This window comes from Carassius carassius, chromosome 13, assembly GCF_963082965.1.
Source record: "Carassius carassius chromosome 13, fCarCar2.1, whole genome shotgun sequence".
Taxonomy (NCBI): domain Eukaryota; kingdom Metazoa; phylum Chordata; class Actinopteri; order Cypriniformes; family Cyprinidae; genus Carassius; species Carassius carassius.
In genome coordinates, this window is record NC_081767.1 from 1,897,143 (window position 1) to 1,923,794 (window position 26,652).

At 42.7% G+C, this 26,652-nt stretch overlaps 1 protein-coding gene, 1 long non-coding RNA gene and 1 pseudogene across 5 annotated transcripts in view; 2 read left to right on the forward strand and 1 right to left on the reverse strand.

Annotated features, from left to right (window-relative positions):
• Nucleotides 1-298: 298 nt before the first annotated feature.
• On the forward strand, nt 299-4,994 carry LOC132155530 (uncharacterized). Its single transcript, XR_009437259.1, has 3 exons — nt 299-672; nt 751-917; nt 4,142-4,994. It is a non-coding gene; the product is annotated as an uncharacterized LOC132155530 (long non-coding RNA).
• A 353-nt stretch (nt 4,995-5,347) lies between these two features.
• LOC132155824 (latent-transforming growth factor beta-binding protein 4-like) overlaps nt 5,348-26,652 on the forward strand; it is a 94,721-nt gene continuing 73,416 nt past the window's right edge. For 3 of the 4 annotated variants that reach the window (XM_059564534.1, XM_059564535.1, XM_059564533.1), the window contains exons 1-4: nt 5,348-5,666; nt 9,690-9,760; nt 10,666-10,957; nt 16,376-16,578. In XM_059564534.1, coding sequence (XP_059420517.1) covers nt 5,470-5,666; nt 9,690-9,760; nt 10,666-10,957; nt 16,376-16,578 — 763 coding nt within the window. In that variant the 5' untranslated portion in view covers nt 5,348-5,469. The remainder of the gene's footprint in view (nt 5,667-9,689; nt 9,761-10,665; nt 10,958-16,375; nt 16,579-26,652) is intronic. The other variant, XM_059564532.1, reaches the window with a different exon arrangement.
• LOC132156427 (U1 spliceosomal RNA) lies at nt 11,292-11,444 on the reverse strand (annotated as a pseudogene).

The following is a 26,652-nucleotide window of genomic DNA, read 5'->3' on the forward strand; positions in this document are numbered from 1 at the left end:
TACTAAATACAGCTTCGTAATTTTATGTGTAATTATAATATTTAAAAAAAAATTAAATAAAATATCTATGGGACATACAAGTTTCAGTAGAAATTACATTAAAATATTTTAGTTTAACGTAAATGTTTGTCAGTATATTCAGCAATAACTTTGACCATATTTAACATATTTAAAATTAATTCTAGAAGTAATTATGGAATTACATACATATATAATATGTCATTTTTAAGTGAGTCAAAAAACACTAACTGCATTTCATATAATATAATATATTTTAATTTTATTGTAAATAGCACACATATAAGTGTCTGAAAATATCACATTCAGTTTGCACTTAACTATATTCTTTCTATAAGATGTACTTTCTTTAAAAAATTATGCAAAAGTGTACTTCTTTGCATTCCAAGCTCTTGATAACAAATGAGTTTCAAAAGGAAAATTATACTTTTTGGATCCATCAAATACTTCTTCTTTAATAAAGATAAATGTCTTTTCCTCCAATCAATCTTCATGCCTCCAATCCTATTGAGTAAACAAAGCCCTTTGAAACCTTATGGACTATTCAGGTCTCTGTTGGCTTCTCACCAGTCAAAGGCTGTGGTCAACCAGAAACTTGGACAGAATGTATTGGTGATGTCAGCTGGAGTCTTTCCATTCCTGATCTTAACTCCAGTCCAAAACCAGCACAGATGACCAGATGATGAATGTGACATCCGTCCATGTTTGTAGAAGGACTCTCCATTCATCCAGAGGGACATACTGAGTGTAACGTGATTCCTTTGTAAGAGGACTTTGACACAGGAGACATGGGGGATATGTACAGACACGTGCTGCGGTCAGTGAAGAGTGGACATGAAGACGTTAACGCTGGGTGTGCAACGAACAGGAGAACTGTGGGTCAGGAGGACATACTTAAGGTAAAATAAGATCAGACAAACATTAAATCAGAAGCAGAACATACATCAATGCTTTCCATTACAGTGAAGAATACAAAAAGAAAGACTAATGTGGACATCTGTGATGTTTTTCATCCAAATTTTATTTCAAGGTTATTTTTTTAAAGCCTCAGTCTCAATGTGTTTGTATGTGAGAAGCGTCTCTCCATTTAAACAATGTGTAGAATTGTTGTGCTGTTGACTCTAAACCAGCAGTTACCACATCAATTGCCATCACCACTTGCCTTCAATGAGAAATGACTAATCCTGGATTTTGCAATAAACTATAAAAATGATACCGATGACAATGAAAAAAAATCCTTCATTCCCTTATTCCCTAAAATTCTATTAATTTTCTCAAGCTGCTCCAATTGATCTGTTCTGTTCAGTGAAAAACTTGGTTTTACTTTGTTTGTTAGTGCCATCTAGTGAATATGATGCACAATAGCACACATTCATCACAAATTAAAAAGGGGTTTCACATTTGTCAAAGAAAGAATTTGTCAGGAACATTTCATGTCATGCACTAAACACACACACACACACACAAGCTTAAATATTCTTAAAGAGTATAAGTATTAATAAGTATAAAAAATATAAATAAGTAGTAAATTAATTAATAAATAATTTAATTTATTTTAATGTATTAATCAATATTTAACATTATTATCTAATATGTTTATGTTTGATATAAAGCTAAGTATTATTTTACACACACACATTGTGTTTTCCTGTTTTATGGGTTCATTCCATAAGCATAATGGTTCCCTTTCAAGGGAACTTCGAACTGCATCCTCTAGGGGTCACTATGGGGAACACCTCGTCGTGACCTGTGTCTGAAGCATACATTGAAAAAACACCAACAAGTTGGCCAGCGACAGCCTCGTCACTACCGGTGGAACTATAGAATAAATAGGCACCGGGAGAACATGTCATATTCTTCTTCGTCTTCACTGACTTTTCTTTTTGAAGCGTGCATTTGAACGTGGTAAGAGCAATCTTTCTCTATCAATCATGGCGACTTCTACCAAAGCATTTAGACAGTATGTGCATCCGTATCATCATTATTTGACACCCGATGAGACACACAATATTTGCGTTTTTTGTCTGGTTGAAGAGCACGCATGCGATGTCCTTGAGGGAGCAATCTGCGTGCATTGCGAGTGTTTTTCAATGCAAAAGCTCCGCTCTCGTTTGTTTCTCTTTACGAGGAAAGAGGGGCAGCCATCTGCTTCCCGCAGTTCAGGAACCACTGCTGCTGAGGCACGGAGGAGAATAAGCTCATGGGGATCACAGGTGGAACTGGCTGAGGAGTTTAGAGAGGGACTTTCCCTCTCGCTCTTATCAGCTGTGGACGAGAGAGAGTTGCCGAAGGATTATGTTATTTCATTAACACTTTCCGATCCAGAGGCTAGTGCTCTGCTGGGTTCAGACCAGGAAGAGCAGGAGATGTCCGAGGATGGCGAAGAAGCTGAGGCTGTTGGAGGTTATGGATTGCGCTGCGGCAAAGTTGGACTTATAATGGAAGTGTGCTAGCAATTTGCGAGAATCTTCTTGTATAATGCTGTCTCAGGCAGTGCACCCGTCGCCTCAGACGATTGTATTTGAGCTTGAATCTCCCGTTCAGTTTGGCACCTTTGCTATAGTGTTCTTGTGGTTCAGTGGTAGATCATTGCGTTATCTGTGCAAAAGGTTTTGAGTTCAATTCCCAGGGGAACACATGTTAAGTAAAAAAAAAAAAAATGTTAGCCTGAATGCACTGTAAGTCGCTTTGGATAAAAGTGTCTGGTAAATGTAAACATCTATGCTTAGGAAGCTTTAAGTACACACGCTAAACTCTGTGTACTTTCTGAAATCCATATGTTGTAAGTGTGCACGCTGAACACTTTGTGCACTTTCTAAAATCGATGTAAGTGGCAAGTGTGCACGCTAACACTTTCCACACTTTCTAAAATTCAGTTTTGTTCCCTTTCTTAGAGTTGGTTAGACCTTGGTTCCTTGGGCTTCCCTCAACCGGTGTGTTTTTAATAATACGTTTCAAGCATTGCTTCCCTCAACATGCAGGGCTATCGCTTCCCCTTAAGCACCTGGAGTGCCACGAGAGCCCCTTAGAACAGTATCTTAAAATCCATGTCCAGTTCCTTCAGCAAGCTTATGCAAGAGCAAGAGATAGCCCCTGTGTGACAGGCCAAGACTTAGTGTACTGCTAGGGTCTTGATCGTATCCCTTTAAAGGAATCTATCTTGATTCAAAGCCTCGAGCTCTACCCCGGGCCCTGGAGTCTGGCCCTAACAGATAAGTTTGGGTATGTAGCCAAGAACTTTGGCAGTAAAGGGTAATGTCACGGACAGCCGTCTAACATCCGAGGGGCAACCCCCATTGGTAGAGTTGATACCTAGTACTCGCCATGGTTCTGGCCTGCACTCCCCCCGGCATGGTTGCATGGGTATACTGTTCCCCATAGCGCCCCCTAGAGTACGCAGTTCGAAGTTCCCTTCGAAGGGAACTTCTCAGGTTACAAATGGAACCATGGTTCCCTGAGTAGGGAATGAGACACTGTGTCCTCTAGCTCCCTGCCATGCTTCGGACACAAGCTTCAGACGAAGAAGTGAATGACGTGTTCTCCCGGTGCCTATTTATTCTATAGTCACACTGGTAGTGACGTCAGGGGCCGCCGCCGGCCAACTTGTTGGTTTTTTTTTCAATGTATGCTTCAGACACGGGTCATGATGAGACATTTCCCCATAGCGACCCCTAGAGGATGCAATGTCTCGCTCCCTACTCAGGGAACCATGGTTATAAATGTAACCTGAATTGTTTTTCTTCTGTACAAACTGTACTGTATTTTTTATCCCCTTGCTCTAAACCTACCCCTTGCACAATACTACATCAGATCTCGTTTCCTAATAAATAACAACAACAACAAAAAAAACTCTTACTATCCTTGTAGGGAGCTTTGGTCCTTTTAAAGTAGGGAATACGAGACAGGCACACACACACACACACACACACTAAGTATAAGAAATAAAATAAATCATTCTAATTCAAAAGCTGAAGAAAATATTAATGAGATCATGTCATGCATTCCCTGGAAATCAAACCCTTGACTCTGGTGTTGCTAGCGCCATGTTTTACTGTATTCAGTGTATTAGTACCTCAAAACAACATTGGTCTGATGTGAATTAAGGAACATGTTGCTCTCACAGGAACAGCCCACAGACATCTGTACTCCAGCAGAGGCTGGTCAGGAGGAGCCAGCGGCCCAAGAGAGAGACGACAGCAGAGGCTCTGCAGAGAGAGTATTCTGCCTGATCGGGGTCATTGCTATCATCCTCAATCTTCTAGTGGTGGTGTTAGTGTACATTTACACTCCTGTGTGAAGAGAAGTTCATTACCCAACACTTCAGACATCTGGACGGCTTCACTGTCAATGCCCATAATAAAAAGGACTAGACATTGTGTTTGTTATGGTGAGCAGACTGGGAATATACAGTACATATCTCTCATGCCAGTGTGTTGTGTTATATTTGTCTTTAGGATGGCTGTGGCTGACAAAGTAAATGAAGTTTAAGCTAAGCATATATCAGTGTCCTTTAATTACTACTGATTAATGAATGTTAACTGTGGATCCTTCCGTTTTCTACATGCTATTTTCTAAATGCACAAGCTTCTATGAAACCGGGAAATAATCTCTAAATGTAAATATTTGAGACATTTCACTTTCCTGATAAATTTCATAACATCCCCTTAAATATTAAAACCCTTAATGACATCATCCTCTAGGAAGTGACATCATTTTGGAGGGAGAACAACACAAACATCAGGATGGAACACAAATATAAGGATTTGTTGAATTCTGTGATGATTGTCATTTAAGTAAGGTTGTCTCACTTTTAAACGTAAATAAAATTATTAAAACTTATATTCTGATATCATAAAATCAAAATGAAAACATGGTTAAAAGTGTCTTATCTGTAACATTTATATTTACATTAACTACTTTCAAATTGACTTTTACAAAGTGCTTTATTGTTGTTATTTTCCTTTTTAGCTACAATGGCTAAGCTAGTATATATATATATATATATATATATATATATATATGGTAAAAGGCTACATAAATAAAGTTTATTTACAAATATTAAATGCATATTAAATAATGTCATGGATACGTAATAATACATCATGATTTAAACGTGATTGTGGGTAATGTCAACATGTTGTAACATGCTAAAGTAAAAAAAAAAAAAAAAAAAGGTGAGAAGAAGAAGCTTTACATCTGAAAATGTAAATGTTTATCTATCTCACGCTGCTCCGAGAGCCTGAGCTCTGATTGGCTGTCTCTTAGTTACAAGCCACGAGTCACTCTGATTGGCTGAAAGTTATCCACGCATCTCTTTCATTCATGTCAGTCTGGGCTCGAGTCTGGATGAGAGAATGAATGATCGCTCCCCGAAACTCATTGACTTAGATTCAGAGCGAAACAACTTTTGAAAACGCATCAGTTGCATCAATTCACCAGCTCGGAATAACGATGTCAGAACTGTGGAGCTTGTCATTTTGCATGTCAGGAGTTCTTTTTATAACCTTCCTTTCCCTGGAGATCGCAAGTTCCTCATCAGTCAGTCATCAGATGTCTCCTGATCTCATCCATCCTCCACAGACCAGGAGCAGAGCACAGAGACACAGACATCAGATCAACTCCACACGAACACAGACAGATCTGAAAGGGTAAGTGTCTTATTTGAAGTCATCGCAAGAGTCTTTAAATGAAGGAGATGTTTGTAGTGATATTGAATATATCTGAATATATATATATACATTACAATATAGTGAACATAAATGAGATCAGTTGTTATTTATGTATTTTTTTTCTTTTTCTATTGTGTCAGGATAGACACATTTTTTTTGAATCTGATTCCAAAAAGGAATTCCATTAGGAATCTTGTTCACATCTTTTTTTTCATCCACATAATTTGTGGTTAAATGGTTAAATGTGATCTTGAGGCAGTGTAGAAACTAAATAGACCTTTATTTATATTTTGTTGCTTTTCAAATATTTTGAACATAAATGTATGGGATCAGTAATGAATAAACTCAAATCTCAAAAAACTCAAATAAAGTTTTTTTTTTTTTTTTGGGGGGGGGGGGGGGGTTCTCACTAAGTATTCAGATTATAAGTCCAAAAGTATTCTTATTTTATATTATGCCAATAATGCTTGTAATTCCGCTAGCGATTGTTTTCACATCTTTAAAGATTTTTGGATCTTGTGAAGGTATAGTTTTGAACCTTCCAGATAATGAAAATAAACTGAATTCTAATGTAACTGGAATTCCGTCTTTTAGATTTTTTTTTCTTTCTGTGACACTTTCTTTTTGTGATAAGTTTGCTTGTGAAAGAGGTAAAACATCATGTTTACTACACATCTCATTCACTGCTTCCCTAAGTTCAACAACTACCAGCAGTTTATTAGCCCCGGAAACATAACAGAGCACTTTAGTTCAATCAAAGCTCTTTATAGCTCCAGAATGATATGAAAACATTGGCCTGTCTCAGTTCGCAGCAACAATCAGTCAGATGTTTCTCTAGACTTAAACCCGAAGTGTTGATCCTTCAAGCAATGAGGGGAATTCCTGATTATCCTGAAAAGTTTGAGACCTAGTGACTGGTCTTTGTAAGCCATAACAGAGCCTTTGCACCACTGCTCTTCTGTAACATCCCTCCTCCTCAGGACTTCATTCTGCTTTCGGTTCAACTGAGGACATTGACTGTGGAAACATGTCCATCCCGGGGCATCTGGGTTTGGTGGACGGGGGAATATGGTTGCATAGAAGGAGGGTGTTGTTGCGGGGTTTAGTAATGCTAACAGGCCGAACGCAGGTTCAACAGTTCAGAGCTCAGAAGGCCAAGCACATAAAACGGCTTCATTTCAGAGCGCATCAACAGAGCCTTTCACACCTTTGAGATCTCAAAGAGAGACAAAAACATGATTATTTCCTCCTTGATGGAGGTGCCAAGCAAAGTGGGAGCTTTGTGATAATCCAGCAGTTAACCCACATATTTGACCTCAAGGACCGCGGTTGACGTGCTGGAAATAGAGCCGGGGCCTTACTGCACAAACATAAATAACATTTTCAAAATATAAAAGGTTCATTTACAATCTTTATTTTATGGCCTCTGCTTCCACTAATGTGTTGGAGGTGCAGAGGTTTGGAAGATGTAAGATGTTTCTTTGCATTCTGTTCACACACACACACACACACAAAAGAGCTGTAGGCCGAGAGAATGACATACATGTGGGTGCAAAAGCAGCTGGTATGTTTTATTCTAGAGATTATATCCAAATTGCCACATAATTCTTCTTAAATAGTATTAGTGGATTTTACATTTTGTGATAGCAAATCATTTTTAAGGGATTGTTTACCTAAGTATGAACATTATTTCATTATTTACCCATTAGACATTCATTCTTCTGTGAAACACAAAAGGAGATATTTAGCAAAATGTTCAAGCTGCTCTATTCCTGACAGTGAAAGTGAATGTCAATCACGGCATTTTCCACTTGGGTTGTATGCAAAAGAGCAGTTTGGGAACATAAGTGACTAAATAATGACACAACTTTTTTTTTTTTTTTTTTGTGAACTTTCCCTTTAACATGCCCAAATCTTATATATACATATATATATATATATATATATATATATATATATATATATATATATATATATATAAAAAGGTTGTGTCCACCGTAGCCATGTGAGCAGAATAAACACAGACATCTCTGATCACTATCGAGTCTTGCTCTAATGGGAGCCTCTCGGCTCTGTAAACATCACTCACATCTCATTCACAATATATCATTTAGATGTCGACTCGCATTAAAACTCAAACTGGGTATGAGTCGATGGCAACTTTCCATTCTGTCAGTGTAGAAATGTCCCTATTTGGGTCTAACAGGGGCCCAAGTGAAGGGTCAAAGCATTTATTTAGAGATCAGACAGAAGGGTGGTAAAAGGTCTCAAACGAAGAAGAAATCTCAACACAGATTCAGCTTAAAGCTATAGTCCACTCAAAAATAAAAATAATGTTATCCTTTATTCAGTCCATGCTGTCTCAAAACTTATTTTTTTGCCTCTCTTTATATACATAGAATGCAAAAAGAGAAGAAAATTGGACTATTGCTCTTTTACATACAAACAATGTCATTCCGAACTAATTTGTGAACTGAATCATCTGTTTGAGAAGATTTTCCTCAAAGGTTACTCATTGCATGCACTCTTATGAACATGCCAAGGATGGATAGGAAAACCACTTACATTTTGACACAAAACTATTGTATGGATTCAAAAGGCTTGAAATGCAACACTCAATTCAGGACTGCTGATTTATGGTACTTTTGCATCCTTTTCAAAGCTTGAAATCTTCAGTTTTTCCTTTATGTTTCATGAAAGAAAAAAATGATGCACTCTTTAAATAAAAAAAAAAGGTTTCAGAAGGCTATTTGTGCAAAAATGTATTTGTGCAAGAACCATTTCGAGTTCCCCAGAGAACCTTTCAGTAAAATGTTCAAAAAAAGAATCATCGTTTTCTTACTCTGAAAAACATTTTAATAATCTAAAGAGCCCTTTTCACAAAAATTAATCTTTTGTTCTATGGAAAGCTTCCACAAATGTCTATGGAAATGGTTTTTCATAAATGGGGTTTTGGAATGACATGGGGTTAAGTTTTTTTAGTTTTGGCTCAATGATCCCTTTATAGATGCATAGACAAAAACAAATACAGTATGCATAGACTAAAACTAACATTCTCAAGCAGTGTTTTAAAATGCAGTTATAAATGCATGCAACAGAAAATCAACAGAAAAGATGAAAGCTCACATACTGGTTTTATTTAGTGATTTTAGTTAACGCTCCAAATCTCCATGTGCTGAATTAGCTTCAGAAGGTTATAGGTCATTCTGACCTCCACATAGCCTGGATGGCCCATGCTAGCTCTGTCTCAATCAGTTTTTGCTGCTCAGAGAGCGGCCATCCCTCGGCCTGCCAGATCCCAACAGTGTCCCTTCAGAAGCCATACAATAAAGGCACATACTGTAACAAATTAGCAAATCCCTCCCAACACTACAAAAGGGTCAGGTTGATGCACGCCGACTGCGAGTGTTCATGGTCGAGGCTTATGTTGATGTGCTAATTGCCTTTTCTCCCAGAAGCTGCTAGATAAACAAATGCATCCTAGGCATCTGAAGAAAACTCTTAATCCAGCAAAGTTTACCACCAGACGCGACTGCCAGTACCACTGTGGGAAAAACTATATTTCTCATGTGCACTGGCACAGGGAGGTCAGAGGCCTGTTGGGGTTGGGGGGGGGGGGGGGGGGGGGGGTTATAACAAACTCACACTCCCTTTTTAATTTTTATTCATCGGTGCTATTTGCCCAAGCTGAATACAACACGAGGTGAAGGGTCATCTTAAACATAAGGCTATTCACTGAGTCCAATGCATCTTAAGGGGCCCAGGGCCACAGATTGTAAGTCTTTTAAAGATGTGCTTTCAGAAGTGGTTAAAATGTGATTATGCTGGACAGACTGATTTGGCACAGCCTGGAAAGATGAAATAACAGTGAATTTTATTGTGCAGTTTTAAGGAAAAGCAGACTCAATGGTAATGCATTGTGACATATGATGGGCTTTACTTTTTTTTTATCATTGTCAAGCCCAGAATTTCACCTTTTGATCTCTGTCTGTCTTTCTTCAGACCCAACGTTTGTGGCACCAAGTGCTGTTATTCATGGCTGGTCAACCCTAAGACCAAACAATGCACAAAGCGTGAGTATCTTTTCAGGACCATTCAGATTCAGTTTTTATACATTGCTCTTATCTACATAGGAAGACACACACATATACAGCTGCCAGTTTTTAATCGAGTTCAAATCCTCTTCATTTGTCTGATTTTTCAAATGAGCCAGTGAACTGAAGTGTCTGCACAGCTGGGAGCTGTAACAACATAATAAACAGAAGGGAAGGGGAAAAACGTGGTTTCGCAATCTGTTTGATTTGAAGGCCCCCTACTGTCCAACACAATATTCAAAGGAGAAACACTCACGCAGATGATGAAGTCTGTTGATGAAGATTGTTCAGCTTGCATGTTCGTATACAACAGACACATTTAATGAAACGTAATTCAATTTTCAATTTAATGTTTATAAGGTTGCAAAATCTGTTCTTCGTTTGTTTTCCGCTGTACACAGTGTTCATTGTTCCAGTCTGCAGCAGTTATTTGTTCAGTTAGGTAGTTGAAAAATTGGTTATGTCTTTCTTTGTTTTATTGATTGATTTTATTAGGCTTATGTGTGTTAGCTACTGTATATAATATGTATATTACGATCATGCATCTTACTTTCAGCAGTAAAAATGTCCTTAATGTCTGTCCATCTGGACTTCTGACATTGCTCAACTGTAATTAGGCCAAACCTTTGAATGCACAGCTCTGAGCTCTAGTCCAACATTAATCCAGTACCTCAGCTTTCTTTTCTCTTCCTAATCCGTATATAGCTAGATTTACCAACTAATATCTAACCCCTTGACCCTTGTGCCTTTAAAGGGCCAGCACAACTTAAAATAGGGCAAATTTTTCGACTAGAAATTTAGAAAAATCACACTCTGGGTTTTAATCTGGAAAATACTCTAGTTGTGGAAAAGCATTAACAGTTTCTCTATTGTTCTCACAATAGCGAGATGTCATCCACGATGCCATAATAAAGCAGTTTGTCGCCGGTTGAACGTCTGTCAGTGTCGTCCAGGCTTCCATGGCCATCGCTGTGAACACGCTAATGTCACGCCAACCATGAGCACCTGGTTTGAAGCTCATCCTGGTCCCACGCTACCCTCAACTGCCACCACGGCAACAGTTACCATGCCAACTCTCGCATCCACCACCATCCACGGCAACACCTCTGAATCTGCCTCCAGAGATACTAGTCCAGATGCAAAACAGACATACTCATTACGCCGGCAGCCACCCAGGTGAGTGAACTCCTGATAACTCAGACTGGTGTGCTGTAAAGCACATGCATGACTATATTAGGAGTGGAATATTTGCTAACCATGCGTTTTTTATCCAGTTTATAGCAAAAATATATTAACAGTCAATAAATACTCACAGGTCACACTGGTAATGGAAAGCAGTTGGGGGTTTGGTGCCTTGCTCAAGGGCACCACAGTCGTGTTATTGAGGGTGGAAGAGAGTGTTATTCCCTCCCCACACCTGCAATCCATGCCGGTAACGAGACTTAAACACACAACTTTTGGTTACAAATCCAACTCTCCAACCATTAGGCCACAATTACCCCCAAAATCCCAATGGAGAGCACTAACACAGTCCCCCAGTTCTATTAATAATGCAGTTGAGATTCCTACTTTTGGGGAATTCTCAGGAGTCAGCACACCTGGAGAGCCAAGCCCTGGGTGAACCACTGTCTTGATCATGGTGTCTCCCCTGCCAGGTCTTGTTAAAGTATTGTATCAAAGTAAGAAATTCCAGTATCATGACAACATTAGTAAGGTAAGAAATACATTATTTACCTAAATAAAAATGAATAGAGCTAAATACTAAAATTACATTGTAGCATTTTTCTAATTAATTGAAATATTGGTGGGAAGAATAATGGCAGAATTTCAATTCAGAAAGGATTTCTTCATTCCACTTTGTTTACATTCTTTTTATAAAAGAAAAAAAAATTGTATGTGTGTGTTATAAGGACGTGCCTACAGGAGGCACTCTAATACCCCAAATCCATATCTATACTGTAAATAAATACCCATCTGTCAGTACTGTGCATGTGGCTGCATGGGACTTTCAATCATGGCAGTTTCCAAATGGGTTGTATGCAAAAGAGCAGTTTGGGAACAACATAAGTGACTAAATAATGGCACTTTTTTTTTTTGGTGAACTATCCTTTTACATGCTCAAATCTTAAAAAAAAAAAAATAAAAAAATAAAAAAAAAATAAAACCTTGTGTCCGCCGTAGCCATGTGAGCATAATAAACACAGACATCTCTGATCACTATCTTGCTCTAATGGGATCCTCTCGGCTCTGTAAACATCACTCACATCTCATTCAGAATATATCATTTAGATGACTCGCATTAAAAAAAAAACAATTGTGTGTGTGTGTGTGTGTTATAAGGATGTGCCTACAGGAGGCACTCTAATACCCAAAATCCATATCTATACTGTAAATAAGTACCTCTGTCTGCACTGTGCATATAGCTGCACGGGACTTGTGTGTATATCAGTGAAACTAACACATTCTAGAATCTCATTGTTTGAAGCATACTATGTACTCAAAGCTCTCTGGAGGATTCTTCTTGTTTACTGAAAGGTTATAATTCCATTCAAATGTTAAACAACTGTAACATCATTATATACTGATTTTATGTATTTATTTTTTTTTTTTTTCCTTATACGGAGACCTTAAGTAACCCTTATCATCTCACAGCTCATTCTCCACCCTGAAATAAAACATAATGCTATCTCTGATCTCACCTAATGTTTTGCCAAGGTGGATAATGTGGAGTACAAGACATACTGCTCACGCTTAAACCGACATATTTATTGTGATTGGCTGCCCCGCAGGCATAGATGCTTATATTATATTGTATTCAGATGACAGAAGATGCAAAAGAACAAAAGGCTCTGTATAAAAGTCTAATGACTGGAGAGCCACACCTAATCTGATCTCAGATTGATGGGGTAATAAACATCATAATTTCAAGGTCCCTTGGACGTTTTGATCAGAGCTTTGATATTCAAGATGGAATCTACTTGCGGTCTGGAAATGAGATAGAAATGAAGATAGAACGTGTATTTGCAGTCATGTTTAATGCAACTCAAAGGGGTCAGTGGAGATACACAAAACATAACAGGTTAGTTTATCAGGTAATCTACAAAATTTCAGATTTCAGTTTATTAAGCATTTCATGTTTATTTTTTCATGTTTAATAAATTGTCTTTTTGCAAATTAAGCGGTTGTGTGGCGTAATAATAATAATAATAATAATAATGCTTTGGCTGTTGATGATATTATTATTATTATTATTATTATTATTGTTGTTGTTGTCTAAGATGGAAATATATTTCTATTGTAATACAACCACTATGTAAAATTATGAAAATTAAGTATAAATTATTTCACAGTAGTACAATTACAATATTTCTGTCTTAATTTGTTCATTTGCAAAAGTTTAAACCCACAAACTTTTATCATGGCAGAAAACTGCATGGAGAACTTTACATTTCTGTGACAACAACTTTTCCAATGCTGCTTTACTGTAAACTAAGTTGACCTGAGATGCTGAAAACATCAGATCACGGGTTGCTCTTGTGCAAATCAACACAGTGTAATGCTTCACTATAAAGCATGCAGTGCAATGGACTAGTTATTTAATGAAAATGCACACTGTGGTGTTTGTTAACCCGCTGTCAAAGAGAAGAGAGAGAGAGCAAGAAAGCACAGCTGGTGTTGGTGTATCGATACTGCAGAAAATGAGTACTGAAACTGTTTCAAATATTCAGAATCGATATGGTTTAAAATCTGCTTTACTCAAAAACCAATACAATTTGGGATTTGCTAGGGAAATATACTGCCTTTTTGAAACCAATCAGACCCATTTTGCAGTAATCTCAGACATGTGACCAAGTCCTCTGCTTAATCTAAGCATGGGAAGGAAGTTCCTGCCCTGTGGAAATACTTCTCTGACAATAGACTATTGAAAGACTGCATTTATGGGTCAGTTTCAATGATCTACCTGAAGGGTCAATGCTTCATATTCATTCTATGCTGACAGCCTGCAATTTCCCAATATTTCAACAGTTTTTATATCACATTCAATGTGTGAACTAGATTTGTTTGACAAGTCCGCTGTTTTTGAAAGTCCCGAGTCTGGCAACTAAACCCAGAGAGTGTAATTACTAAAACAAACAAGTTCTGCTTTTATTTCCATGGCTTTTCAAGTCAGATATAAATGCTTACATTTTTCTGCTATGAAAAGTATTTGCTTGGCATATATATTTTAGAAAGATTCCATAAATGGTAGTAGATCATTACAGAGGGCCAAGCTTATTAGCTGTTTAGGGGAATTTTACAAAGCCTAAAATAATGGAAATATTGGAAATATTGGAATATTGGAAATAATGGAAATGTACCCAAAAAATCTGAATTTGACATGACACTTTTGTTGACAATCCAAAAATAACATTATACTTGGAAAAATTTATATAATTTCATGAATCAGAGACATGGTCTTTATTTGAAAAATAGAGTATAAGATGAATTATCGTTACGGCTCGGCTCGCTCGAGCTCAGTGCAAATCTAGGAGTCTCACAAGGCTCTGAATTAGGACCAATCCAGTTGTCTTATGTCATGATTCTTTTTGAATGGGGCCTCGCACAAATCGTCTCCTGTGGCACCGAGGGTGTTTATGCAGAGTGAGTGTGTGTATGACATGCAGAGTTGGAAAGGTTGCATGTAAAATGGGAATGTCCATACACACGTTTTATAGGCTGTTTGCTGTTAATCCAAGCTCACATCAGTTTGTTTTCACTATAAATTATCTCTGTTTGGGAAAATGAACCCATGCTATGATCAAGTGGATTAATTTGACTTTCTATGTCCAGGCGGTGGATTTGTATAAGGGTTGCCACATTGCATTAACTTGAGTATACAATTGTACAGGAAACTACAATGTCCTTTTCATTATTTTTCATTATTCTGAATAACCATTAAGGACAGTTTGAATTCAAAGCATACATTTTATGTAGACTGAATGGATTTTAGTTTTATATTTCTTGAAGAAGTTCTTATGAATGTGCTATTTAAAAAATATATGTTTTCTGACATAATGTAGTCTGAGTTATTATCATTAGAGACGCCTCAGTTTTAGAGAACCGGCATGGAACACACGTGAGTATACAATTCAAATGAAGATAGATTGCACTTATCCAAGAAAGTAGCAAGGTAAAGGCTGATTTATACTTCTGCGTCGGACCTATGCCTTAGTCTTTACGCCATATACTATGCGGCAGTTTTCATTTATACTTCTGCGTCGTTGTCCACGTTGACGTGCAGTACACATGCAAACTGCTAGTCTGCAGTGTCCACGGGCATGTTGCTGGTGTACCCTGCAGTACCACGATAAAAGCTGAAGAGAGAAGCTTGGCTCGTCGGAGAAGCATTATAGCCATGACGGTGGTCAGAGCTGTTGAGCTCCGTAAAGTCGCGTTTGACAGGGTATGACAGCCATAGTCACATCCATATTGCTATAAAATATAGCATTCCGTGTAGACATCAAATAGGTCCAACACGGTTTGTGGTCTTCACTGAGGCATGCATATGATCTGCTCAGTGCTATTGTGGCTGTGGACCGGAGCAGAGTGTGTCCAGTGCGGTGGTTAGCATGACACAGTGGGAAACCAGACTTCTTTTGTCCTCAATGGAAAGCATATTTACACTTTCTTAATCGTTCCCTGTCCCCTATATAGTGAACTACGTCCCATTTACTGTACAGAAAATACTAATTCTGTAAACAAGTGACCGATTACAGCCGCAGCTTCAGTGTCTGTGTATAGTGTAGGGGTGGGCGCTTCGGATTCTAGAGAGCATTTAATTGGACAAAAGATTTGATGAGAAGATGAAGTGCAACGTAATGTCATGAAAATCCATGATCCATTTTAGCAGAAGTGAGAGAAGTTTTGAATGCTTACATTTCCTAAATGCGAATTTTGTCATTGTTTTGAAACCCACCAGCTTATGCACAACCTTAAGGCTAACATATTAATACTAAAATCTAAAAAACATAAATTTTGATTTTATTATGACTTTAAAGTGCACATAAACATACACAAAACTCATGACATGTGGAGGGAGGGGTTCTAGCAGACCAATCACAGCTCTTGAGATCCGCGTAGAATTGGCGCACTGTTAGATTTATCAAGGGGTGCACGTCAGGCTACAGCATAGGTTCGATGCAGAAGTATAAATTGGGTTTAAGTCCTTATACATAGAGAGACGAGCCCAGACAAGGAAGAAGTGTCGAGTAACTGCTCTTATGGTGATGGCTGACTGATTGCAGGAGCTGAGCAGAAGGAATTCTGGGAAATGTAGTTCCCAGTAGACTGTGCTGGTAATGGAATATGGTGAATGGACTGGTGACTGGGGATTGAGACAATAACCTTAACCCCTCAATCCATACTCTGATTTATATAAATAGTTCTGTTCTAATTTGTAATGACATTGTTTAACTATATAATTATTAGTGCTGTCTTTATTTCATTAGTTTTTCTTTTTCTTTTCTTCTTTTTTTTTTTAAAGGCTTCTTTTATATCTATTATGTGTTTAAGCTTTCACAGCATACATAGGATTTCATTTTGGCTGTGTTTCAGTTTTAAAGAGGCCCAGTCAGTCCTGTTGAAGAAAGCTCTTTCCAGTGGAACAGGTGGAGAGAAGATCATAAGTGTTATATTGAAATACATTGAATCAGAGCGAAGCAGACTGGAGTCTTCATCCTCTACTGGAGCAACAAAGATCTCCAGCAACAAAACCTTCCACACTCAACGTGGCCAGTTCACCCTCATCTACGTCGCAGGTCAGTCCAAGCCAGCTGAGCTGATTTTGAAAAATCAAACGTTTTATTAATTCACCTCATATCCCCCCCTATATATTTAAAAGAACATTTCAAATGAGATCCCTCTAATACTTAAATGGTTTCTCTGACAGCAATGGGATTAAATGAATAGCTAATGGATACTTTGGCTTTGTCTCTTTATAAAGCAGATGAGATTTCACAATGTGTCAGACTGTGTCTGCAATCCAAAGTCAGAGATTTCATTATAATATCAAACTCAAAGATCCAACTCTGACCTGTATATTTCACATAATTTTATAGCTTTGTAGTTGAACATAATCTCAACAATTGTCTCATTTTATGTTTCTATTCATTTTTCTTATTTGTTTATTCTTATTTTTAAATTAAATGAAGCATAAATGAGTTGCAATGCAAACAATGCAATTTTCCACTGGTTGACTGAACTTATTTTAGCTTTTTGAAGCTTAACGAAACAGTAAATACAGTAACTGAGAGATTTGTAGGTTTAAAGGGTAGAAGCAACTTTCTACCTTTAGTAATATTAGTATTAGTATTAGTAAATGAAAACAGTTCCCATTGTACATTTTAAGGAAATGGCTATCAGCCAAGGGTCCGAGGACCACTAGAGTGCCTCAGCACACTTACAAGGGGCCTTCAAGAGGAGTTACCATTATGTTAAAGAGACATAACCAATAAAAATCATGATATTTATTGTTTTAATTCACTGCCTCAACAATAGTTTGTTTTCTTTGAAAAATCTCTTGGTTATGTATGTAACGTCTTGGTTACGTATGTAACCCTCGTTTCCTGAAGGAGGGAACGGAGACGTTACGAATGGGATCTCGCTTGAGAGCCCGATCACCTTCGAGTGGTACAAAACAAGCTAATGGTACATAAAGTACCTTGGTCTGCGGGATTTGCATCGCGAGCTCCGAACCGCAGGGCGGGTATATAAGGAGCAACGCGAGCAACTCGCATTCAAGTTTACCCTGAGGAGCCGAGCCAGTGACCCGGCCATTCAACGGAACAGCAATGTGGCAAGGGGACGTAACGTCACCGTTCCCTCCTTGCAGAGAACAAGGGTTACATACATAACCAAGACGTTACCTTTCAGTCGGTCACGTTTGACATTTCAAATGGGGTCCCTTACAAAACGCCACATGGCTGTCTTCCAGTGTGAGTGATAGCACCCTGTCGTGAGGCCAGCACAAGTGAGGGCCTATAGCTTACACAGAATACACTGGGTAGCATATTCCAGCTGGACGTATGCTAGCAGGCTGCCTGCCCATGGGAGGACTTACAGAAGGCAGGTATCCACCCAGGTGGTGATACATAAGAACTCTGAGGTACCCAGCCCGCAGGTTGGAAGTTTCAATGACAGATCTAGCAAGGGGCTTGCCAAGGAAAGACACATGCTGTGGAGAAACTTACTGTGGACATACAAATGTGGGATTGCCCAGAAAAGGGGAATCACAACACATGGAGGCACCTAGTCCCACACAGGGCTGACCAAAGGGCATGTACGCAAGTGTTGGACATTAACAGTGCTGGAGGAACCCAGGGTTCTGACTGAGGAACTCACCTGAGGGGAATAGCGCACGCATCCAGTCCACGGAGTGGAATGGCGCAGCAAGCGGATTGACACCGAGCAGGTCCTTACTGGCCCAAAGGGGCGAGTACCCGGGAGGACACGGGCTCTACACAGAGATTATAAAATCTCGTGAATGTGTTAGGTGTCGCCCAGCCCGCAGCTCTACAGATGTCTGTTAGCAAGGCACCATGCGTCAACACCCAGGAGGAAGCTACACTCTGAGTTCAGTGAGCTCTCAACCCTAGGGGGCATGGCAGGTCTTGAGCCTGATAAGCCAGGACAATAGCTTCCACTATCCAGTGGGATAACCTCTGCTTGGAGACAGCCTTTCCCATCTGCTGGCCTCAGTAACAGACAAAGAGCTGGTCTGAGGTCCTAAGGCACTGAGTTCTGTCCATGTAGGTGCGGAGCGCACCTACTGGACAGAGCAGCGCCAGGGCTGGGTCTGCCTCCTCCAGGGGCAGCGCTTGCAAGTTCACCACCTGATCCCTAAAAGGAGTGGTGGGAAATTCGGGCACGTACTCAGGCCGGGGTCTCAAGATAACGTGAGAGTTAGCCGGCCCAAATTCCAGGCACGCTTCGCCAACTGAAAATGCCTGCAGGTCCCCGACCCTCTTCACTGAAGCCAAAGCCGTCAGGAGCGCAGTTTTCAAAGATAAAAACTTAAGCTCTACTGAGAGCAAGGGTTCGAATGGAGCCCTCTGAAGTGCCGATAGTACCACGGCAAGGTCCAAGAGGGGACTTGCTGAGGGCGAGGTGGATTGAGCCTCCTTGCTCCTCTCAGGAACCAGATGATCAGATCATGCCTTTCCAGAGACTTATCTTCAACAGGGTCATGGTGAGCCGAAATGGCGGCCACATAGACCTTGAGGGTGGAAGGAGATAGCCTTCGTTCCAACCCCTCCTGAAGAAAGGAAAGCACTGACCCAATCGGACATTCCAGGGGTCCTCACGCCGTGAAGAACACCAAGTGACGAAGAGGTTCCACTTCAAAGCATAGGCATGTCTGGTGGACACGGCTCTAGCTGAAGTGAAGCTAGCTACCACCTGTGGTGGCAAGTTACCTAATCCTTCCGTGACCCGTCCAGAACCCATACATGTAGGTTCCACAGATCGGGACGTGGGTGCCAGAGGGTGCCCGTCTCTGAGAAAGAAGGTCCTTCCTCAGAGGAATTGGCCAGGGAGGGGCTGTCGCGAGGAGTACAAGTTCGGGGAACCAGGTCCGGCCGGGCCAAAAAGGTGCAACCATGAGGAGCTGCTCCTCGTCCTCCCTGATCTTGCACAAAGTCTGTGCAAGAAGGCTCACTGGGGGAAACGCATACTTGCGCAGGCCCAGCGGCCAGCTGTTGCCAGGGCGTCCGTGCCGAGATTGCCCTCGGTCAGGGAGTAAAACAACTGGCAGTGGGAATTTTCTGGAGTGGCAAACAGGTCTACCTAAGCGTCTCCGAATTGTTCCCGAATCAGCTGAACTGACTGGGGGTGGAGTCTCCATTCCCCGGGGCGAGACTGCTGCCGTGAGAGCTCGTCGGCTGCACGATTGAGCCTGCCCAGAATGTGAATGGCACAAAGTGACCTCAGATGCTTTTGACTCCACAAGAGGAGATGGCGAGCGAGTTTGCGACATGCGGCGGGAGCGTAGACCACCCTGACGGGTTGATGTACGCTACGGTCGCAGTGTTGTCCGTATGGACCAGAACATGCTTGTCCTTCAGCAGGGCCCTGAAGCGGTGCAGAGCAAGCCGTACTGCTAGCAACTCGAGGCAAATGACATTCCACTGAAGTCCGACGCAGCATGCCCGTTGCACATGGCACCCCAGCCCATTGCAGAGGCATCTGTTGACACAACAACATGTCTGGACACCGGTTCTAGGGGCACGCGGGCCCGTAGAAATGAGGGGTCCAACCACGGGGTGAAGTTTCGGCGGCAGGCCGGAGTGATGGTCACTCGGTCGTGAAGCCAGTGCTGAAGCGGTCTCGTATGCCCCAGGAGCCTCTGAAACAGTTTCAGTGGAACCGCTCTCTTGCCCTGACTGCAATGACTGCGCGCGCTCGTTCGTAAGCCATGCGAACATGGCGACCGAGTCTATTTCCATACCGAGAAAAGAGATGCTCTGCACAGGGGAGAGCTCGCTCTTTTCCCAGTTGACCTGAAGACCCAGTCAGACGAGGTGTCTGATCACCAGATCCCTGTGCTCGCACAACCACTCTCGAGAGTGAGCTAGGATCAGCCAGTCGTCGAGGTAGTTGAGGATACGGAGACCTTGTTCCCTGAGAGGAGCCAGGGCTCCCTCCGCGACCTACATAAAGAAGCGGGGAGACAGGGCCAACCCGAATGGGAGAACCTTGTACTGATATGCCTGCCCCTCGAAAGCAAACCGAAGAAACGGTCTGTGTCGAGGAAGAATGGAGACATGAAAGTTAGCGTCCTTCAGGTCGATTGCTGCAAACCAATCCATCGGACGAATTCATTTGAAAATGCACTTGGGCATTAGCATCTTGAACGGGAATCTGTGCAGGCACGCAAGTCCAGGATTGGCTGTAACCCACCTGTCTTCTTGGGTACTATGAAGTAAGGACTGTAAAAGCCGGACTTCATATCGGCTGGAGGGACCAGCTCTATCGCGCCCTTTGCCAGCAGGGTCACGACCTCCACACGCATTACAGGGGCATCTTTGCCCACCATCGTTGCGCGGACACCCCGAAACCTGGGGGGACGCCGGGCAAACTGAATCGTGTAGCCGAGCCTGAGCGTCTGGATGAGTCAGCGGAAAGGCCTGGGGAGCTTGGGACCACCACGCCAAGCGGAGGCGCTCTGTGGACACAGTTGCATCACAACAGAACGCTCCACCGGGCAGTTAAAGAAAGGTGCCTTCCATGAACTGGTTACTTCCTGGTGCACTTCCGGGAAGAAAGGAACCAGATGGGGGTGCTGGCGATCCGCATGAGCAGCCCCAAGGAACCAATCATCCAGCCTCTAGCGCTCGGGACAGGGCAGAGGATTCCACTCAAGCCCATGCTCTCCGCTGTCCGGGAAAGCACGGCCGTCAGCTCAGGATAAGACTCGGACAACGCTGGCACTCCCGAGGGAGGCAACGCAGCCGAATCATCATCTCCCGAGGACTCAAGCCCGCCTTGTGATGCGGCGATCGACATACGGTCCTCTTCGCGAGCCCCGAATGAGATGTCAGGAGTCTGAGATGGTCCAACAAACTCATCCAGAAACTCGACCGGCTGCGGCATATGTGAGGGGGGTGTGGCCCGAGGAGGTTGGCTCATCGGGGAAGCCCACACAGTAACCCTCAGATCACCCTGAGAAGCTATGGGATACAGCAACACCAAGGCTGGATATTCCTCCTCCGGGGGCAGTGCTTGCAGGTTCACCATCTGGTCTCAGAAGGGAGTGTTGGGAACCTTGGGCACTTATCCAGGCTGGGGTCTCAGGACTACGTGAGAGTAGAGCTCACTGGGGGAAACACATTCTTGTGTAGAGCCTGAGGCCAGCTTTGTGTCAGTGCATCCATGCCCAGGGGGGCTGGGTCAGGGAATAGTGCAGCTGGCAGTGGGAGGACCTGTGGGAAGCAAACAGGTCTACCTGGGCTTCCCCAAATTGACTCCAAATCAGCTGGACCAGATGGAGCCGCCATTCCCTGGGGTGAGAGGACGTCGGCTGTACTACTGAGCTTCCGGGAGCTGCGGGAGGAGTGTGAGGTCGGTGGGGCTTGGCCCGGCAAAGAAGCTCTCACAATCACCCAGGATGGGTGGCGACAGAGGGATCTGCTGCACTCCCCTTGAGGAGTGAGAGATGCGATCGCAGCGATGCCATGCTCATACGCCCACAACAGATGCATGAGTCATGCACGAGCACTGCCTCAGCGTGTTGGATGCCCAGACACTGAAGACAATGCTCATGACTGTCAACCGAGGACAGGAAACGACCACATCCAGAAGGACACTGACGAAACGGCATCTTGAAAAAGACGTGAATCGTGAGTGATTTTCTCTTTTAGGAATTAAACTGCTCTTTTAGCCGAAGCACCCAGGGGAATCACATCTGCAGGGCAACCGCAACCACTTGCTCTGAAGTGTTTTTTATGTACATAAAACAAAGATTATTGGAGTGTATTTCAAAATAAAATACTACTAAAGTCTTAATGTTTAATTCAATTTGTTACTTGCCCTGGCTTCAAATCAGCTTGAGTATAGAATATCTTGTTATTCTGATATTCTTGTTATTATTGAATAAGTTGGCCTGTTTCCTGGTTTAAATGTTTGTTCCATGATAAGGTTTAACTGCCTGTAGATTTGGGCTGGTTTGCATTGAGACAGGCCTCGATACACCATTGTAGCATATTCCTGCCATTGTTTAGCTTGGCCGAGAGGTGATGGTGCAGTAATTACTCAGGAGATGGATGTGGTGTTTTGCTAATGGAACCCCTGTGTCTCCATGACCTCAAAACATACTGAAATGGCCCTCTGTGGCAGCGCATGGAAAGTGTGAGGAGACTGACCTCTTTCTCACTAACTCACAGACATAGAGAGAGAAAGAAAGAGCGAGAGAGAGAGAGAAAGAAAGAGCGAGAGAGAGAGAAAGAAAGAGTGAGAGAGAGAGAGACAGAGAGACGTCTAATGCGGCTTATCTCTAAAGTTATGTTCTTTAAGACATTGAATATGCTGTAGCTGATAAGTGAAGCTCTAGGGAGTTGAAACTTTGAGTGGCATGTTACAGCAATTCCTCAGTCTGGTCCAGCACATTTCTGTTTCAGGTTATTCATGGAATTCACTTAATTTCAATCATATTTTATTATGAAGCAGGATTATTATTGTTAAATAACACTAAAATAAATAAATAAATACTATTTAAAAAATATAATTAAATAAAATAAGCATTAACTGAAATAAAATATATAAAAATTTATAACTTTCAAATTCAAATTAAAACAGAAAATATACAAATGTACAATGTAATTCAAAATATATATAAAAAAATATAATAGCACATTCATGAAAAAAATACAAATCATTAAAAACATAAGCCATAAAATATTCATTATTTAAATAATATAAAACTGAAATAAGATTTTAAAAATAAATTTAAACATTTTATTTCAGCTAGCTGTCGAGGCAATGTATTTTTTTAAAAGACCTATTTATATAAAAATGAATAAAAATGTCAAAACACAACAAAATCACTAAAACTTTAACTTAAAAAGGAAAACATAAAAACTAAAACCATAAAACTAAACCAATAAAACATGTTAGTTACTTAATGTTAGTTAAAATGAACATTAATTGAAATAAGTTACAATATAAATTATAAGCTTATTTTTAGGAAACATGTCACAGTTTAAGTACTAAAGTAGTTTAGTTTAAGTAGTTCAAGTACTAAAAATAACTTAAATATTGTTTAATTATATTTTATAATACTAAAATACTGTTTATATTTAAACACTATGTCACACACCTGGACTCATTTTGTGTGTTTTTGCCCCTGTGACCCAGTTTCTGTCTTCCGTGTGTGGTTTGATTAGTTCCCAGGTGTGTCTAGTCATTTCCGCATGTGTTCCATGTCCCTGTTAATTTAGTCATTCCATCCACCTGTGTTTTGCCAATTATCCCTTGTATAAATGCCTTGTCCTTTCAGTTCTGTTTTGTCGGGTCTACTCGTTCCTAGTTTCTTGTCAACTCGTCTACTTGTCAACTTGTCAACTCGTTACTCGTCTACTTGTCAACTTGTCTACTTGTCCACTTGTTACCTGTTACTTGCCACTTGCCACTTGCCACCTGTTATTTGCTACTCACCTTGCCTATGTTTGAGTTAATAAATCCTTGTTTCGTTTATCCCTCGGCTCCGTGTTCCTTCCAGCAGCGTAAGCCGTGACAGAAGACCCGACCTAAAAAGTTAGAAACTGCGTGTTTTCCCTCCGTTTTGTTTTCCGTTTTTTCACAGTCTTTTTCTTTCCGTAGTGTGTCATGGATCCCCTCTATCGCCCCGAATACCTCCTCCTCCTGCTGGAGCAGGAGGGACTGTCTCTCGAGGACCATACCAGACGGTTTCTCTTGATAGCTAATGCCACCAGCTACCCGGACCAGCGTTGTCGCCCGAAGATGGTCCTCGGGAGGATTTCGCCGCATTCATAGAGTGGAATCTGGTGAGAAATGAGTCACCTCTCACGGTCGGCCCAATGGAGGATCTCGCCAGGTCCACTCTGGACCCAGAGCCCAGCCTACAATCTCCCCACGGTACGAGGCATAAGCCCGAGCCCACCGATGACGGAGAGCCAGAGAGCAACCCGTCAGACCAGGTGCGAGAGCCGGCGACACTGCCCACCACGAGGGAGCTAAATGTGGAGCAACAAATGGGTCAAAATGAGGGGGTTTCCAATTCACCTATGCCAGATCCTCTGTTAAGCCCAGGAAGGGCTCCTGATCTTCCGTTAAGCCCAGGACGGGCTCCTGATCCTCCTGTAAGCCCAGGACGGGCTCCTGATCTTCCGTTAAGCCCAGGACGGGCTCCTGATCCTCCTGTAAGCCCAGGACGGGCTCCTGATCCTCTGTTAAGCCCAGGAAGGGCTCCTGATTCCCCGTTAAGCCCAGGACGGGCTCCTGTTCCCCCGTTAAGCCCAGGACGGGCTCCTGTTCCCCCGTTAAGCCCAGGACGGGCTCCTGTTCCCCCGTTAAGCCCAGGACGGGCTCCTGATCCTCCTGTAAGCCCAGGACGGGCTCCTGATCTTCCGTTAAGCCCAGGACGGGCTCCTGATCCTCCTGTAAGCCCAGGACGGGCTCCTGATCCTCTGTTAAGCCCAGGAAGGGCTCCTGATTCCCCGTTAAGCCCAGGACGGTCTCCTGTTCCCCCGTTAAGCCCAGGACGGGCTCCTGTTCCCCCGTTAAGCCCAGGACGGGCTCCTGATCCTCCTGTAAGCCCAGGACGGGCTCCTGATCCTCTGTTAAGCCCAGGAAGGGCTCCTGATCTTCCGTTAAGCCCAGGACGGGCTCCTGATCCTCCTGTAAGCCCAGGACGGGCTCCTGATCCTCTGTTAAGCCCAGGAAGGGCCCCTGATTCCCCTTTAAGCCCAGGACGGGCTCCTGTTCCCCCGTTAAGCCCAGGATGGGCTCCTGTTTCCCCGTTAAGCCCAGGACGGGCTCCTGATCCTCTGTTAAGCCCAGGATGGGCTCCTGATCTTCCGTTAAGCCCAGGAAGGGCTCCTGAACCCCCGTTAAGCCGAGGACGGGCTCCTGAACCCCCGTTAAGCCCAGGACGGGCTCCTGATCTTCCGTTAAGCCCAGGACGGGCTCCTGATCTTCCGTTAAGCCCAGGAAGGGCTCCAGCCCCAGAGCTTACTCCAATGCCTGCTCCTCCAAAATTCACACCCTCCCACCCACTCCTGCCTCCTCCTCCGCTGTCGTCTGGCTGCCCCTCTGCTCGCCCTCAGCCTACCATCATTGTGGTGCGAGCTCAGCGGGACCGCCATCCTCCAGCGACGCCTTGGTCGGCGTCTCCCTCACCTCCGCCTCCAGCCTCTGAGGCCTGGACTCCCTCGTCCCTCCGGCTCCGCCTTGGTCTGGCGTCGTCCATCCTATGCCTCGGGACTCCACTCCTCCGGCTTCGCCTCATCCCTCTGTCCCTCCGGCTCCGTCAGGCTCCTTCATCCCCTCGGCTACACCTCAGTCCTCGGTCACTCTGGCCTCACCGCGGCCTTCCGGATCCACATCGCTGCGTCAGTCACCAGAGCCATCAGTTCCGCCTAGGACCTCCGGCTCCTCCCCGTCACCCTGGCTCTTCGGCTCTCCGTCTCTGCCTCGGGCTCCTCCTCCACTTGCTCCATTGCCGTGGGTCGAGTCCCTGGAGTCAGTGACCATTCCTCCTCCATGGCTCCTTCCACCGTCGGCCCCACCTTGGGCCGTTATGGCTGTGGCCTGGGTCCTGGTGGGTACCTCCTGCTTCACATCCTTCCTGTCTCCTCCCTGGCTCCTCCCTCCGTCATCTCCTCCCTGGCTCCTTCCTCTGTAGTCCCTGTCTGCTGGCCCCCTCCTGGGAGGCTGTCCTCCACCGGAACCTCCTCCCAAGTTCCCACCCACGCCTCCCTTTGTTGTTTCTACGGTGCGAGGACGCACCTACCGGGAGGGGGGAGTACTGTCACACACCTGGACTCATTTTGTGTGTTTTTGCCCCTGTGACCCAGTTTCTGTCTTCCGCGTGTGGTTTGATTAGTTCCCAGGTGTGTCTAGTCATTTCCGCATGTGTTCCATGTCCCTGTTAATTTAGTCATTCCATCCACCTGTGTTTTGCCTATTATCCCTTGTATAAATGCCTTGTTCTTTCAGTTCTGTTTTGTCGGGTCTACTCGTTCCTAGTTTCTTGTCAACTCGTCTACTTGTCAACTTGTCAACTCGTTACTCGTCTACTTGTCAACTTGTCTACTTGTCCACTTGTTACCTGTTACTTGCCACTTGCCACTTGCCACCTGTTATTTGCTACTCACCTT